General features: G+C 45.6%; 1 protein-coding gene across 4 annotated transcripts in view; it reads left to right on the top strand.

Moving 5' to 3' along the window:
- The window catches only part of PHF21B (PHD finger protein 21B), a 553,372-nt gene that overhangs the window by 135,498 nt on the left and 399,621 nt on the right, over positions 1 to 18,253 (top strand). For 3 of the 4 annotated variants that reach the window (XM_068278191.1, XM_068278194.1, XM_068278193.1), the window contains exons 8-9: positions 10,829 to 10,987; positions 12,974 to 13,046. In XM_068278191.1, coding sequence (XP_068134292.1) covers positions 10,829 to 10,987; positions 12,974 to 13,046 — 232 coding nt within the window. Of the gene's footprint in view, positions 1 to 2,808; positions 2,861 to 8,800; positions 8,824 to 10,828; positions 10,988 to 12,973; positions 13,047 to 18,253 lie in introns of all 4 variants that reach the window. The other variant, XM_068278195.1, reaches the window with a different exon arrangement.

Below are 18,253 nucleotides of genomic sequence, written 5' to 3'. Positions count from 1 at the left end.
AATGAAGGATTATTGTATTACGTTCACTTATCCAATTAAGCATCATTGCACCGTCAGGTATTGTTTACTGGCCTGTGTTCCTGTAAAAACTAGAGACTAGCTATAACCTCACTTGAAAGGTCATGGTAGTGTCTTTATCTGAAAAACCAACAGGCTGGATCTTCCAGCCACCAGGGGGTGCTGAGAGTAATAGGGGTGATTTACAAGGGATGGACAATACAAGTCATTATTACTTATTGCTCGTCATTCGGTTGCAAAACTATGCAGCACCATAAACTTTTGTGTGACTGCAGTTTGCAGAGGGATTTTTTTTATTTCACTATCCTGCATATATTATGGGTAGGTTCTCCCTCTGGTTGCTGCAGCTGCTATCATCTTCATTTACTAACCGTTCAGCACGCTCTGATACTTCCCAGATACAGTTCTTTGACTCTTTAATTGCAAACACTTTATATACAATTTAATTTCTAATGTTTGCCAACCATCCTAATGTCTATTAGTCTATAATTATATCTAATGCCTATTACAATGGGTCCTGTGCTCCTCATACTGGGCTCCCTCTGGTGGCTGGAGGATTAGCATGGTTTTTTCAGGCTTTAGAGAACAATCCCCCACTCACCCCATACAGAGATCATAAGATACAGTGGACCCGATTCAAATCACATTTTCTCTTTGGAGTTCATTCCATTTAGAATAACTTTTTCTGCAAATGAGAAAGTATCAAAAAGTTAGTGAAAAAGTACCGTCAAAATTATTTGCTGGTGGCTTTTTTATAAGATGTTAAAATATTGCCAAAGAGAAAGCTTGGTAAAAAAGTGAATTGGATCGGCCCAGCGTGTGCAATGCTTCCCCGGTTGACCTCTGCTGCTATACAATAATGCTGTACTGAGCCAAGACCAGACATCATGTTCAGCACTCCCGGGAGGCGGAGTTTATATGCCTGAATATGTGTGCATAGATCCGATCCCTGAGAGAGGAATGCAGTTGAATGCTCCTCCCACAGATCCCCGGAAGTGGCACACATGCAGTTCTGGGGTTCAGTGCAGCACAGTGGGGAGGGAGCAGTGAGAAACGGTGTCCAGTGATCACAGTTTAGGAGAATGATTTGTCCAGTGAAAGTAGCATCTCTGTGTAAGGGCTGATCCACTCTGGCTGCAGTTTTAAGAAACGCATCCTCGTTGACTTGAATGAAAACTGAAGCGGAAACGCTGCTATTTTGAAAAATCGCGGCAAAATCGATTGCACAATTTTGCAGCACATTTTTGAGGTTTGAGCCACACTTCTTAAAAAGCGCATGCGTTCACCCGCAATGTGTTGTCGCACGCAATGCTTTTCAATGGGGACGCGTTCATTTGTTTGCAAGTCCATGATTTTTACAAGTGTTTAAAAAAACTGATTTCCTGCCGCATAAAATTGCAACGACTGTACAGGTGCCGGCAATCTATGTTGATTGACACAAGCACGAAAATGCGCACAAGTTACAAAAAATTGTCCATGTAAAACTGCCAGCATTTTACACAGACACAAGTGTGGCCACTCCCTCTAAATCACGATGTTAATTCAAGTCAATGAGGATGTGTTTTTCAAAATGCAGCCAGTGTGGATCAGCCCTAAGGCGACTAGGAATATTTAACGCCCTTAGCGGTAATCCAGAGTCAGGCTCGGGGCGGAAATCTGCAGCTCAGAGCAGTAATCCCGTGCCTGAGTGAGTTGTATGCAGGAGCTGCTGCAGATCTCTCTGTGGTATGTTTTTTCTGCTTCTTGATTTTAGGGTCTAAAAGCGTGTGAAAAAAATTGCATGACTTTGGGACCCTAAATCTGGAAATAATCATAACACCAGTGAGGTTAGTAGGAACACAGGCCAGTTACATGTGCCATACAGTTCACTAACACTTTGTGTTAACTTCTAATCTGTTTCCTAATAAAATATAATATAATAATAATAAAATATAATAAATATTATTGCAACTCATGCAATGTGACTTGTAGTTTCGCCCCTACATGCATAGAACATGCTAATACCGCACTAACATGACTTCCATTGACAAAGTGTGTCGTGTGGCCTCGTTGCCCCCGGTATTACATTTCTCAAGCAGATAAAATATCCCCCTCACTCCGTGTTTCCCCGCTAGGTTAGCGCGGCTTTGCAAAATTCAATCAGCCGGCGTTTTTCTGTCACGTATGATGGGAAGGGGAGGCGCAGACCGCGATGAATTATACGTTCCGCTCATGCATATTCACGGCCCCAAGAGCTACGGCGACTTTCTGACGGCGGAAATAAATTGCCAAACGAACGGAAGCCGGCGTAATTGCTTTGTGTTTTGTGACAGCCGGGGCCGCGGCGTGAAATATTCGCCGCGGTTTATTCAGCAGCGGCGAGATTACCTCGTAAAGCACTTCTGCCGCTCACCATCCCGAAAGCGCTGAATAATCAGATCGCAGCTTGCCGGCGCGAGGGGCGGACGGAGGGTTCTCTCAACCAGCGCTCGCTGTAAACACGAAATCATTGAGCGGTACAAGCTGCTGACAACAGACCGCCGGTCCCGCACACGGGCTGCTGAGGTCACGGCGATCGTTTGGCGGGTCTCAGGGAATACGATTGCCAGAAGCTGGTTTATGTCGCTGTTTAATTTAAGTGCCGCTTCCACTGTGCTGTTATTATCTTACAATACGTGTCATATTTCAAAAGGGGACAAGTCGTAAGAGAGGGACGCATTTAGGAGAATTGAGTTTTTGAGTAGAATGCCAGATGTCTTAGGGTCTGTGTCTATGTTCTGTGTCTCACGCGCGCTCTTATTGTGTCTTCAGCGGAAACGCCTTGCCTCAAACTATTTGAGTAACCCGTTCTTAACAGGCAAAGGTAAGTCCCCACCCTGCTACCTCTCTATTCGCATGGCATGAGCATGTGTGATTAGTGCCACTGCCCCCTACAGGTCACCCTGCAGAATTAGCATGAACATACAATGTCCAGCCAAGACTATGTAAACCTAAAAAAATACAAATCAGTGCAGTGTATGCCTCGTGTTAAAGAGGAACTCCAGTGAAAATAATGTAGTAAAAAAAGTGCTTCATTTTTTACCATAATTATGTATAAATGATTTAGTCAGTGTTTGCTCATTGTAAAATCTTTCCTCTCCCCAATTAACATTCTGACATTTATTACATGGTGACATTGTTACTGTGGGCAGGTTATTTAGCTGTTTCTAGCTGCTCTGTCTGTTACAGACAGCTAATAACAGCTATTTCCTGTCTCTGAACCTTGTTACATTGTGGCAGTTTGCCAGCAGTACCGTGGTATTCAGAGCCTCTTGTGGGAGGGGTTTCAGCACAAAATCAGTCACACAGCGCCCCCTGATGGTCTGTTTGTGAAAATCATTGTCTTTCTCATGTAAAATGGGGTATCAGCTACTGATTGGGAAAAAGTTCAATTCTTGGTTGGAGTTTCTCTTTAAGTGCTACTCCAGTCAAAACTGTTAATAAAGTTAAATCTCATTTTAGCTTCATAATCTTCCTTCTTGGGAACTATAATGTCAAGATAGCCACAATAAAATCATTATCATTATTATATGAATGTGTAAAGTTAGCCTAATAGACGAGGACACGCAGGACAAAGTGGGGGCTGGGGGTGAGGGAAAGCAGATACTATAGGAGGGGAGAGGACCTGTCCCTTCAGGCTTATGATCTAAGAGGTGAGAGAACAGGATACAGTAGGAGGACCTGTCCCATCAAGCTTACAATCTAAGAGGTGTGGTAACACAGGATACAGTTGAAGGGAAGAGGACCTGTCCCATCAGGCTTGCATTCTAAGAGGTGAGAGGAACACAGGATACAGTGAGAAGGGAAGAGGACCTGTCCCATTGAGCTTATAAGCGAAGAGGTGAAGGAACATATAGGATACAGTATCAGGGAGAAGACCTGTCCTATCAGGCTTACAATCTAAGAGGTGAGAGAACAGGATACAGTAGGAGGTAAGAGGACCTGTCCCATCAGGCTTACAATCTAAGAGGTGAGGGAACATAGGATACAGTAGGAGGGAAGCGGACCTGTCCCATCAGGCTTACAATCTAAGAGATGTGGGAACACAGGATACAGTAGTAGCAAAGAGGACCTGTCCCATCAGGATTACAATCTAAGAGATGTGGGAACACAGGATACAGTAGGTGGTAAGAGGACCTGTCCCATCAAGTTTACAATGTAAGAGTTAGGAGAACGCAAGATACAGTAGGAGGAAAGAAAACCTGTTCCATCAGGCTTACAATCTAAGAAGGGAGGGGAACACAGGATAGAGTAGGAGGGAAGAGGACCTGTCCCATCAGGCTTATAAACTAAAAGGTGAGGGAACACAAAATTCAGAGTCTGTCCCTTTTTTCTATTAAGCAACGCCCCCTTAGTGTGATAGGTGTCTTCACTGACCAATACGGAAGCTCAGCTCGCTCTGCATTCATCTGTTTTGCCTTATTACACCCGTCGAGTGGCTAAACTGCTGAATATGTAGATATGTATCTTTCTCTGTAGATGACCTGATCCTATTGTTCTTCATTAAATGTTCTATTTCCAGTATATTGCTATGGCTCGCTTTATGTAGTGAACTGATGGTCTTCATATAATATATACATACAGTATATATTTACAGTATACACCAAGCGGGGGGCGGAGTCTGGGCTATATTAATCCTCCTCCTCCTCGTCCTACAAACCTGTAACCTCCATATAGTTGTAATGATCAATGTCCTGTACATTATAAGGTCACATAAGGCATCAGATTTCCCTCATTAGCGCAGTTATTATACGTGTCACCCGAGAAATGTGGCGTATGATTAATGGCCTCGTAGGTGTTTGTGAGCAAATTGATTAGCTGCTAATAGGAAAATTGGATATTTTAAGGTGATTCATAGGAGGAGTTGAAAGTCGATGGAGGTCGGGTCCTCCGAGTGGGTTAACCCCATCTGTTGTGGATTTACCCGGTGGAAAGTTACTCCTTGTTTTACGAAGGCTGGAGAGGAGAGACTGAGTGTTTTAGATTCCTTTATACATTGTCCATGGTGAGCGTTGAAAGCTCACCTGTCACACCGGTGCGACTCCTGGACTCCTATGTCCGCCACATGTAGTGATGTCACTATATGCCCCGGTGTCATGTGGTACAGCTGCTGGGGGTGACAATTCAAAGAGACGCCAGAGGCGAGAAGTCACACCGGAGTGACAGGTGAGCCTGCAGCACTTGAGAAACTGGCCTAGAAAGCACAAACCTCCCCCCCCCCCCCCCCAAATACTTACTGAGCCTCTTCCGTCGTCTAACAGCCTTTCTGCAGCACCTAGCGGCTTTCCGGCTTCCCCTGCGCAGGTCAGCTGACACGTCACCTGACCTGCATCGAGTCATGTGACAGGCCGCCTTGTGTGCACGGACGGCATAAGCTGCTAGGAGCCCATTAGATGCTGCAGGAAGGCTGCTACATGCCCCTGGAGGCTGGGTAAGTGTTTTCGGCAGGATTCGAGGCTTTTAAAATAAAGTCCCTGTTACCACTCGGGCATGCCAGTTGGTTGAGACTTCTAGTTGTCTGAGTTCCGGATAACTGGGACTGTATTGTGTTTGGACTATTTAGGCCCCCTCCTCGGGATGAAGAGGCAGCGGTGCCGTGCAGTAAGCTGCGGTGAAGAGGCAGCGAGTGTTGCCTAGTAACGGTGGCCCCCAGGAAGTGATGTCACACTTCCTGGTACAGGCCCCCAACACTCGCTGCCTCTCCACCGCGGCTCACCGCGCAGCAATGCAATGAGGTGAATATGAATAGGAACGGAACTTACTGGAGGAGGGGGCCGGGAGCAGAGCAGGTACCAGCAGCGACGGTGAAAACCACCCGCTTTGACGATTCCAAGATCGTTTTGCTCCTGCTCATGATTTTCAGTTAAAAATCGAAAACCGTTCAGCCCTAATGCCATGTATGCATCATATCCTAGGCTGAATTGTCTGGTGTGAGGATCCCACAGACCGCGACAGCGATGCATTGGCAGGAAACATTACAAGTTGTATCCTCCCGTCAGTTATGGTACAGCTACCATCCTGTTATCTCCACATTACCAGCATTGTATCACTGCAGGAGGCCACTCAATAATGCAGGGAATGCCTGCCTTTATCACCTCGCCACTCTCATTTATTGCGGGGCTATAAATTCCACAGCAAGTGCCCTGAGAGCTGCAAGGGATTTTTCTTCTTGTGTAAAGTATAGAGATTGCAGGACCTAAAAACCCATCCACTGTACAGATCGTCTCATTTTTTTTGAATAATTTAAAACTAGAACTTAAAAGGACAACTGAAGCGAGAGGGATATGGAGGCTGCCATAATTATTTCCTTTTACACAATACTACTTGCTTGGCTGCTCTGTTGATCCTTTGGCTCTATTACTTTTAGCCACAGACCTTGAACAAGCATGCAGCAGATGTCTCTGATATTATTGTCAGATCTGACAAGATTAGCTGCATGCTTGTTTCTGGTGTTATTCGGACACTACTGCAGCCAAATAGATCAGCAATGCTGCCAGACAACTGTTGTTACTTCAATCGAACCAGTGACGAAGCACCCTCATGAATTTTACCATATATATCAGTGGGAACATTAGAGAAAACACCTACCCTGCTCTCTGTTTCATTCTTCACTGGTCAGCCTTGTTATCAGCCCTGATAAAATCCCTGACTGAGCATTCAGTCTGGCTTTGCTCAGGAATCATTATAGCTGAGTCATCATAGCAGAGCCAGAAGGGGACAGGCTTGGGCTTGAAAAGACATCAGAGAAGTTCACTTTAAATGGAAATAAATATAGCAGCCTCTATATTCTCCTCACTTCAGTACCAGAGCTGTAGCAATAAAAAGAATCAATACTTACCCGCCCCATAAGTACTTGTGAGTCCCTCGCCGTCCTGCGCAGAAGACCTCCAACTGACGCGACTGAGCCAGTTGTCGAGGCTGATTGCGGCTGAACGGCAGACCGCGGGACGACGGAAAGGGGCTCACGTGCTTATAGGGCTGGGGGAAGCCCTGGGTAAGTATTAATTCTTTCTTTTGCTACAGCTCTGGTTTCCTTTAAAAGCTGATATGCATGATGCAATTTGCCTGTCAGATCGATGGGTCCATTGATAATTTCCAGCATGTCAGATTTGCTCTCGATCCAGAACGGGATTGATTTTTGTGCAGTACTGATCGGAAAATCGTTCTCGTCCTCGATCGAGAGCAGATCGGATATTAAATGAAACAATCGTCTAACAAATATCAGCTAGGTTACTTTGTCCAACTAAAAGGGGCTTTAAAGAAAATCTGATGTAAGAAAAAATAATAAAGATATGTGTTGCTGTCACCGCATACGCAGTATCCTCGATCACGCTGCCATGGCCGGCAACATTCAGTGTGTGTGTAGTTCAGGAAACATGCACATGCGCAGAATGCGCAGTCACGGGACTGAGGAGGCACCTGGCTGCGCATGTACCATAGTCTGTATCTAAGCCATTCATGGACTTTAGCTGGCAGCACAAAATGGCAGACCGGGAGGACAGCGAGTGGAGTGATAGTCTGTGGAAGGCTGAAAGCAAAGCTCAACTTTTTATCCACACTTGAGATTTCCTTGTGGTCCGTTTTATACACTATTTTAGCATTGTGTTACCATTTCTGCATGCAGGTTAAAGCAACAGCAAAGTGTATGGGGTCCTGAACACTAGTTGTGTCACATTGCGCTGGAAGCTTCCAATTTGCCGCCAACCGGCCGCAACCTCAATAGCGGGTTATCGTGCGACTTTGGCGGTGTGGTGGCAGCAGAAGGCATTGAAATCAATGCACGACGCAGACATTTTTGGCGGTGGTGGCCAGTGCGCATGCACAGAACCGGAAAAAAAATTACAATAAAAAAAACATAAATAGTTATTTAAGGGTCTGAACTTTTTAAATATGCATGTGATGGGGGTATACTACGAACAATTTTTAAATTATAAGCTTGTAAATAGTGATGGACGCAAAACGGAAAAAATGCACCTTTATTTCCAAATAAAATATTGATGCCATACAATGTGATAGGGACAACATTTAAATGGTGTAATAACCGGGACAAATGGGCAAATAAAATACATGGGTTTTAATTATGGTAGCGTGTATTATTTTAAAGCTATAATGGCCGAAAACTGAGAAATGATTTTTTTTCAATTTTTCTTGATATTCCTGTTAAAATGCATTTATAAAAAAATAATTCTTAGCAAAATGTACCACCCAAAGAAAGCCTAATTAGTGGCGGAAAAAACAAGATATAGATCAATAAATTGTGATAAGTAGTAATAAAGTTATTAGCGATTGAATGGGAGGGGAAAATTGCTCTGATGCATAAGGTGAAAAATCCCCGCGGCATGAAATGGTTAAGGTTTGTAAGCAGAAAGAGGCGACTACACTTTCAGGAATGGGGGAGGTTGGACGACTGATGTGAAACCGAGGCGTTTAGTCCAGATTCTCTCCTTACAACCGGCCACCTACATGTAATACGGGAGCATTACTATTTGGGGTAAATGAAGTATAACAGAAATGTTGAGCGCTTGCTTTCAGATTTCTGGTGAATAACATAGTGAGGGATTAGTCCTTCGTGTTCAGGACTGGCCTGTGCACCCTCCCCCGTGTATTACTGAGCATGTTATCTAGCAGTTTATAGACTAGCTCCCGCATGTACGGTGTAACCCCAATAACTGCCTCACCCCGTAACCCGCAGAGCATGTCTCCCCCCTCCTGTGTGTTGTCTCATCCAATCACTAACCTCTTTCTACCCTTCTTTATATGCCAGCCATATCGGATCACTGTTGGAAGGTATGTGTGTAAGCTTTACCCAATAACAGGATGGAGTGTGTTCAGGGACTTCTCCTGTCTCGTTCATTTGTCAGAATATATAATGCAATGCACTGCTATAAACATGTTATAGACCTATCCGCACCACTTATATTGTATAATGTATGTGCAATGGACTGCTACAGTGAAAATGTTTACCTGGGGTCACCTCCTGTTCGATGATTTCACTCAGACCACCAGCATGATGTGTCTGCGGACATCTTGCGGTTTTTCTTTACTTTCCATGTCTGTCTGTAGCTATCGGTTTAAGATCACCTTTGTTCTCTGTGATCTGGCATCGACTCAAACTGATCCCTCACAGGGGTTTCTGGTCCTAGGGCACAGTTTCTTAGACTTGACCTAGTGACAACAACTCCCCCCCCCTCACCCCCCCCAACAGTGCATGACTTGCAGGCAACCTCACCTATGCACAGGTGGGTTACAGAAAGAGACACGAGAGCCCAGTATAGTGTAGTATGTACTGGTGATATGGGTGTGACAAAGTATATGATCTTAATACTCACAAACCAGGGTTACCTTCCAGACAACCACTGTATAGGCAGGTGGGGGAGATTAGACCTGTCCCCACTCAGGATTAAGAAGTCGCTCTCTGTAGATCGGAAAAAAGGGGGGCAACACCCCTCCGCCAAGAGTGGACTCAGGACATGTACAGGCAAAGAGAGGCGCCAAAAGGATAAAATTGTTAAAAAGTTTAAAAGTCAGGGGAGGCCGAGGTGGATCTCCCTCCTCCAAGTAGACACAACAAACTGTTGATAGAGTTCAACCATATATTTATTCACGTACTCCAGAAAGTGTAACGCGTTTCGCAGCAATATCCTGCTTCCTCAGGCTATGAACGGAGCATAAAACTCATGTCGGTCTAGTACTAAGCAAAGCGCCTGTTTTGTACTAGACCTACATATTACACTTTCTGGAGTATGTGAATAAATATTTGGTTAAACTCTATCAACAGTTTTTTGTGTCTACCTGGAGGAGGGGAGTCCACCTCGGCCTCCCCTGACTTTTAAACGTTTTATCAATTTTATCCTTTTGGCGACTCTGTTTGCCTGTACAGGTGGGTTAGTTAGTGTCTTAGCTAGGTGGATTCAATGTAGCTGAGACATTGGGGGGTAGTCACGAGGACAGGTTTGAGAAACACTGTCCTAGGGCGGTCCACCAAAGCAAGTCTTACAGGAAAGTGATCTATTTAAAGCGCACCTGAAATGAGACATATGGAGGCTGCCATATTTATTTCCTTCTTAAACAATACCTATTGCCTGGCAGTTCTGATCTCTCTGGCCAAAATAAAAGAAAACAAAAAAATTCTGATACCCATTCCTTGTGGCAAAGCGAATGGCCCCGTGTTTTTTCAGGGCTGTGAAGTTTGTACAAAAATCATCCAACTCAGACTCCTCAGTTTACGAAAACCTCCGACTCAAGGTACCCAACATGGCCCAGACTCCGACTCCTTAGTGTAATACTTGCCAGGGCTGTGGATTTTTAATCATCCGACTCCCGACTCCTCAGTTTATGAAACCACCGACTCCAACTTTGACTCCAGGTACCCAAAAGTTCTCCGACTTCTCAACTCTGACTCCACAGCCTTGGGTTTTTATAAAAAGTCAGCAATGTCCCTATCTCAGTTATTACTGCATGTGAAATTCTGAGAATTGTTTTGGCTGTATGTTGTTCAGCCATTTTACACTGTACAGGAAGTGCAGTTTCCCGTCAGCCACCTGCTGATTGGACGATGAGCCGTCAGGGGGATGAGAATTGCAGGCTCCTGTCAGCCGCCTGCTGATTGGCCAGTGAGCTGGCAGAGCGATAACTCTTTGTAATTACAGCTGGTTGTGTTTCAAGATCTCGCTGCTTTTTGGTTTTGTTGTTATACAGATCTCCACATTAATCATTTATTTTCTTATATCAGCAAATATAAAAGAAATAAAGCATTGTGTAATGTTTCTTTGTTGGTCATTTTTTTTGATAGGATCAGATCACCCACGATGAGCACTGCTCGGCATGCAAGCGCGGCAGCAATCTGCAGCCCTGCGGAACCTGCCCAAGAGCTTACCATCTCGACTGCTTAGATCTGCCTTTGAAAATAGCACCCAAGGGAGTGTGGATGTGTCCCAAGTGCCAGCAGAAGGTGAGTGCCATGCTCGCTGTGTGGGTTTCCATAGAGGGGAACTCCGCGAGGTTTGAGGATTAGATTGTGAGCTGCTCTGAGGACAATCGGTGACACGACTATGTACTCTGTAAAGCGCTGCAGAAGATGTCACTGTTATATAAATACATAATAATAATATGGTAGGACATTAGACTATGGTAGGATTAGATTGTGAGCTCATCTGAGGACACAATGAAGTATACTGTCTGTAACGCAATGCACTGATAATGTGCGCTGCGACCTTTCCTGTTCCATTCCTGCCGTTACAGGGGATGCAACCCAATGCCCACTGTGAACGTAGCCTTATTGTTTTGAGGATAAAGATATTCCTATAGTCCTTGAAGCTGTAGCACAAAAACTTTTCCTCTAATTGCCTTGAGCCTCCAGGTAAGTCAGCTATGTAGAGAAAGTGTTAATTCTGAACTTCTGTGGAGACAACCTCTTCTTTATACCAGTATAAGGATATGTATAAAAGATATTGAAGAAACTCAAAAAGTTGCGATGTAACCCCAACATGTCTTCTGGGTCCCGATCACATGATGGGTCCCGATCACGTCATATCATGTGATCGGGACCCAGAAGACATGTTGGGGTTGCATCGCTGTCGCAGTGGAAGGAAAGAGGCCGTCCGGAACAGGGATCCTCAGCATTACAGCGCCAACGGGTGGTGGAAGAGGGGTGATGGAAGAGAGTCTCTTCCATCACCCCTCTTCCACCATCGGGTGGAGTTGTAACACTGGCATGGTCTCCTGGATACCGATCACATGTCTTATCATGTGATGGGAACTGAGAAGACATGCCAGGAGAACGTCACTGCCATGGCGGAGGAAGAAGAAGCCAATCCAGCCGTCTGGAGAGGTAATTAGGAAAGCACCCTGCCACCCACTCTCCATACCCTGCCGAGCCTGCCAGGCTGGGGAAGCCACAGTTCCCCTTCCACCAAATAAAATTTTACTACATTTGCCTGCTAAAGAGTTAAGACAAAGCTGAATTGCGCCCTTGTGGGGGTAGTTCAGCCTCCCTTCAAATTTAAAGGGGACCTGAGGTGAGACGGATATGGAGGCTGCCATATTTATTTCCTTGTAAATAATGCCAGTTGCCTGGCAGCCCTGTTGATCTTCTGGTATAAGTAGTGTCTGAGTCAAAACCTTGGAATTAGCATATGGCTAATCCAGTAAAACCTGAGTCAGAGTGCCTGACCTGCTGCTTGCTTGTTCAGGGTCTATGGCTGAAAATATTAGAGGTACAGGATCAGGAGGACAACCAGGCAACTGGTATTGTTTAAAAGAAAATAAATATGTCAGCTTCCATAGGTCTCTCACCACGGGTTCCCTTTAAGGTAGCCGGATGGTGTTTGTAACCCCATGGACTCGATTCAGTAAACCGTGCTAAGTGTTAGCACGCCTGTGAAAAGCCCTATATCATGCCTAAAGTTAGTTTAGGCATGATAAATTCACATCTAAAGACTTTAGGCGTGATAACTAGGGTGCTAACTGGGTTAGCACCCTTTACTAAATTCACATCGCGCGCACAGTCCCGCACGCAAAACTTTGCGCGCGCACCGCGAAAACAGCGCACCCGATGCGCCTATAAGGTCGCATTGGGTGCGACCTTAATGTCGCACCATGTGACGTTAAAGTCGCACGCAATGCGACCTTATAGGCGCATCAACGCACTGTTTTCGCCGCACTGCGATGCGACATTTCGCGCACACCGCGCTGTGGGCACGCAAAGTTTTCAGTGTGGGACTTTGCGCGCGATGTAAATTTAGTAAACGGTGCTGACCCAGTTAGCACCCTAGGTATCACGCCCAAAGTCTTTAGGCGTGCTAACTGGGTTAGCACCGTTTACTGAATCAAGCCCCATGTGTGTCAGCATTCAGCACGCTGCAAATTTACCTGGCAGCAAATAACCCAATGTGTTTGTGAGTAACGATATTGTGTTGTTTCCCGCATTGAATATTAGGTATTAAAGAAGGAGACGGTGCCGTGGAGCGGAGCGGTCGCCATCGTCCAGTCCTACGTGACGCACAAAACAGGTACCCTCCTATCATTTCTAAATAAACCACATGAGACAGGATGCCATCATCTAAAGCAGGGGTGTCAAACTCAAATATAAAGTGGGCCAAAATTGAATACTGGGACCTAGTCGTGGGCCAACCTCAATGTCTAGTGGTCACTTCCCTCCCGTATAAAGTTCTCTGGTGTAGTGGTCCTCCTCCCTCCCCTATACAGTTCCCTTGTGTTTAGTGCTTCACCCCTCCCTCTCCCATATGGCTTCCCTGGTGTTCTAGGACTTCACCTCCAATATAGCTTCCCTGGTGGTCTAGAGTGGGCCATACATTGAGGGCCGAATTTAATGGCTCCGAGAGCCAAATTTGGCCCGTGGGCTGGAGTTTGACATGTATGATCTAAAGTGTATTCATGATTGTATTGCCAACACACCAGAAAATTAACATTCCCCTCCCATACAATTGCACTTGTCCCAGTAACATCCCACCATACTGCCTGCAGTAGATGAACTAATGTATTTTACCAGCGCTGGTTACTATTTATTGCACGATCACCATTGAGGCCTCTAAGCTAAACTCTACAAAAAACTTTTTCAAGGTGCTGAAAATTGCGCTTTAGGTATCACACAGCCTGCTAGCCCGACATGGCGTGGAGAAACGTGTGGTACGAACTGTCCCTAAAAACAAATGGCCAAAACCATGGAACTACTTTGCTGTTATGCTGAACCACGTTCCTGCTGCAATATTACCACTACTTGTACAGAGTCTTACAGACCTCAGTGGTGGTGTCCCCACTTACTCACGCTGTTCCTCCAGCTCCCCTGTTTGCCTGCATATCAAATTCTGTGGTCGGATACTGCATGTCATCTATGGAGCAGTTCTTTCGTGGGGTTTCCATGCAGCGTCTCTCCTCAAGCTTCTACGGTAGCCTGTTGAGCCTAAACAACTGTCAATGCATTTCACTCGCTGGTCGTGAGTTTTCTCAAGACAAATAATATCATTGCCTGGAAGCTCTGACAGAAAAAGGGACACTGAAGCAACAAAAACACCTTATGATATAATGAATTGTATGTGTAGTAAGGATAATGAATAGAACGTTAGTAGCAAAGAACAGAGTCTCATATTTTTATTTCCAGTTAAAAAGCTTTTTTTTTTCATAGCATTTCATCATTCTCTAATATTTGCAGTTTACAAATTACACTCTGCATTTTAAACTATGAAACAGAGCAGAAAGAAGGACCTTTTGAACTTCCATGCAGTAAATCATTATCTGAAGTTGTATTTCAATGTTTCTTTGATGTATAAGGGCCTGTACACATTGTTGCACTTGCCCTGCGCTTTTAAAAACGCATGCGCTTTTTAAGTCGCAAAGCCATCATGAAAATAGAAAAACTGCATCGCACCAGTGTGTACAGGTTTTCACCATTTTCATGATTTTTCAAAAGAACTTGCAATTAAAAAACGCATGCAATTTTAAAAGCGAAGCGCAAGCGCAGCAGTGTTACAGGCCCTTAGTACTTCCGAAAATAGCACTGTTCTCTGACTAAATTAGTCAGAGAGCTCAGAGAACCTCTTTTGCATAGATAACAAGTGTAGTTTCTTAACTCTTCCTGTACTGGAAACCATATGAGACTTGTATCTTCGCTACCAATGTTCTATTTCTTAGCTGTACCACACATACAATTTATCTCAGAAATGTTCACTTCATATTCCCTTTAAAGAGACTCTGTAACAAAATGTTGAGCCTTATTTCTCCTATAAGTTCCTATACCTGTTCTAATGTGCTCTGGCATGCTGCAGCCTTTTCTAGTTGCACTGTCTCTGTAATAAATCTTATCTTCTTTCTGTTGGCTGAGGCTGGAATGTGTGGAATGTGAAGCACTGCTTGTCATTGGCAGAAGCTGTACACACCCTCTCCAAGCTCTGCATGAGTCACACAGTAAGCTGTTCTCAGCATATCACACTGGTTAGAAGCCATGATTTTTGTTTGTAAACACTGCCTAAAACTGGCAATTACAAGCCAGGATTGCAGCAGGGAGTGGCAGAAACAGCACAGAGGGGCCCAGGAGAACATAAGGAACAGAATGGGAAGCTTTTTATTGTAAGAATTTTAGAGTACAGATTCTCTTTAAGCCCAACTTAACCCAAAATTGAATAAGGCAAACCTTATAGCAGCCTTGTTGAATTTTGTAAATAATAAGTAAAACTTTTGAACGTGGACTTTTTATGTTATAATTAAAGTGTGTGTGTGTGTGTGTGTGTGTTTGTCTACCCGTGCAGCTGTGCACCTACCCATCCTGTCCTGTCAGCAGATAGTGGCCTTACAGTTCCTACTTTCTGTGAGCTACAAGTCTGCCTCTTCATATACAGGACACACAGTTTGTACTGTAATGCAGGAATTCTGTGAAATGTAGTCTGTCTTTCATGGTTCTGCCTACTAATGGTGTCACATGGTCGCACCTGATTCTCCCGCCCAGCAGCTACAGCTTGATTGGACAGGAGATGAGCTGTACTCCATCTTGGGAAATAAGTTTGGCCCAAAAGTCAGATATTCTGCCAGGCACTTTGCTCCTATACACTTGTGGTTTGTTTGTTTTACACTTATCAACCCGTTTGTTATTAGAATTTTGCTTTGTTCAATTTTGTTTTTATTTGGGTTTTAAGCCCAATTCCGAGTGCACCGATGTAAATATTTCCTCTGACAGATTAGTAGGCAGAGTTGTCAGGCTTGGACTCCACAAGACATCTGAAAGCGTCCTGTGGTATCTGACTATACTGTATATCTATAATACATAGAATACAATATCACCCTTGAATATAGTTCAGCTCCCTCTGGTGGTCAGGCTTGCGCTCTAAAAGACCTGACAGTGTCCTGTTGTATCTGACTATATATCTATAAACCGTGTAATATACTATCAGCTTATAATATAGTGCAACTCTCCCTGCTGGTCAGGCCTGGACTCCACAAGGCCAGTGATGGTGTCCTGTGATATATGACTATATATCTATAACTAGCCAACCCGCGTCGTAGCATACGCCGCATCTATCTATCTAATAGAGTACGTGCCTCAACCTTGAAGCAAGAAGAAGTAGGCTTTCCATGAGAAAATGTATGCGTGCTCAAACACCAAGTTTAACCCTAGCAAGTCTGGCTTTGCAAATCCGGCCTAACTGGCTATTCATGAGGCAATGCTCATGCAAATATGCATTTGCTTTCGCATGCCAAACTATGCAGGGTCCAAAAACCAATACCGCAAAGCGATCGCCCTGCGGGTATTAGTTCATGCTACATTAGCACTATCCAGGAGCGCCACGGGGAGGATTCCGAATGCCCCCACACAACCGGGGGACTGCGGGGTCCCAGGCTCTCTTACTGCCTGAGAACCACAGCGGCACCCCGAAGGGGGAGGCTGGGTGGCGCAGCTGCACCCCCCCCAAGTGTGGTCAGCGCCGGGGAGAGCCATCCGCACCCACCTCCCAATATTAAAAACAGGCACTTACCTTAACGTCCATTGCGTTCTGCAACATGCACATTAACTTGGGGGCACCACATGAGAAAGGAGTGAAGCATGGGTCACCCCGAGCTTTAGAGCTCAGGGCTGGCTCACATACAACACTCCGGGGTGGGGGGAGGACAGGCGCAGACAACTCACTCCAGGGCTCACACCACCAGAGCAAGCCATCCACCACCTGCCTCCAAAGGATACAACTGCAAAAAATGCTTTCCATGAGAAAAATTTTGCGTGCTCAAAAACCAAGTTTAACCCTAGCAAGTCTGGCTTTCCAAATCTGGCCTAATTGGCTATTCATGAGGCAATGCTCATGCAAATATGCATTTGCTTTCGCATGCCAAACTATGCAGGGTCAAAAAACCAATATTGCAAAGTGCTCTCTCGCTGCCTGGGAACCACAGCGGCACCCCGGAGTGGGAGGCTGGGTGGCGCAGCCGCCCCCCCCCCCCCCCCCCCCAAGCGTGGCCAGCGCTGGGGAGAGCCGTCCGCACCCACCTCCTAATATTAAAAACAGCCACTTACCTTAACGTCCATTGGGTTCTGCTACATGCGCATTAATTTTCTCATGGAAAGCATTTTGTGCAGTTTGTATCCTTTGGAGGCAGGTGGTGGATGGCTTGCTCCGGTGGTGTGAACCCTGGAGTGAGTGCGCCTGTCATCCCCCCCCCCCCCCCACTGGAGTGCTGTATGTGAGCCAGCCCTGAGGTCTAAAGCTCGGGGTGACCCATGCTTCTCTCCTTTCTCATGTGGTGCCCCCAAATTAATGCGCATGTAGCAGAACGCAATGGACGTTAATGCCTGTTTTTAATATTGGGACGTGGGTGCAGACGGCTCTCCCCGGCGCTGGCCACACTTGGGGGGGGGGGGGGGGGGTCGTCCACGCCACCCAGCCTCCCCCTCCGGGGTGCCGCTGTGGTTTCCAGGCAATGAGAGAGCCTGGGACCCTGCGGTCCCCCCAGTTGTATAAAAAGGGGGCTTTGGGAATCCTCCCCGTGGCGCTCCTGGAGGCCTGGAGCACACCAAAAACTGCTAGCAGATCCGCAAAATGCTAGCAGATTTTGAAACGCTTTTTCTTATTTTTCTGTAGCATTTCACCTAGCATTTTGCGGTTTTGTAAAGCGTTTTTGGTGTAGTAGATTTCATATATTGTTACAGTAAAGCTGTTACTGAACAGCTTCTGTAACAAAAACGCCTGCAAAACCGCTCTGAACTGCCGTTTTTCAGAGCGGTTTGCGTTTTTCCTATACTTTACATTGGAGGCAGAAACGCCTCCGCAATCCAAAAAATGCCTCACCTCGGGAGTATGCGTTTCAGCAAAACGCCTCCCGCTCTGGTGTGCACCAGCCCATTGAAATACATTACCCAAGCGTATCCGCAGCCGCAAGTGGATCGCAAAACGCTGCCGAACCGCTCTGGTGTGCACTAAGCCGGATAGTGCTAATGTAGCATGTAGCAGGGTGACTGCTTTGTGGTATTGGTTTGTGCATGCATTTGCATGAGCATTGCCTCATGAATAGCCAATTAGGCCAGATTTGCAATGTCAGACTTGCTAGGGTAAGGCCTCTTTTCCATGGACTGTGAATAGGCAGTGAAATGGCTCTCAATCTCTCACAACTGCTCACTGCTGCCTGGTAACTGCTCTCTGCCTGGTAACTGCTTGCTGCTGCCTGGCAACTGCTTGCTGCTGCCTGGCAACTGCTTGCTGCTGCCTGGCAACTGCTT

This window comes from Hyperolius riggenbachi, chromosome 3, assembly GCF_040937935.1.
Source record: "Hyperolius riggenbachi isolate aHypRig1 chromosome 3, aHypRig1.pri, whole genome shotgun sequence".
Taxonomy (NCBI): domain Eukaryota; kingdom Metazoa; phylum Chordata; class Amphibia; order Anura; family Hyperoliidae; genus Hyperolius; species Hyperolius riggenbachi.
This window is presented reverse-complemented; position numbering and strand designations above follow the sequence as displayed.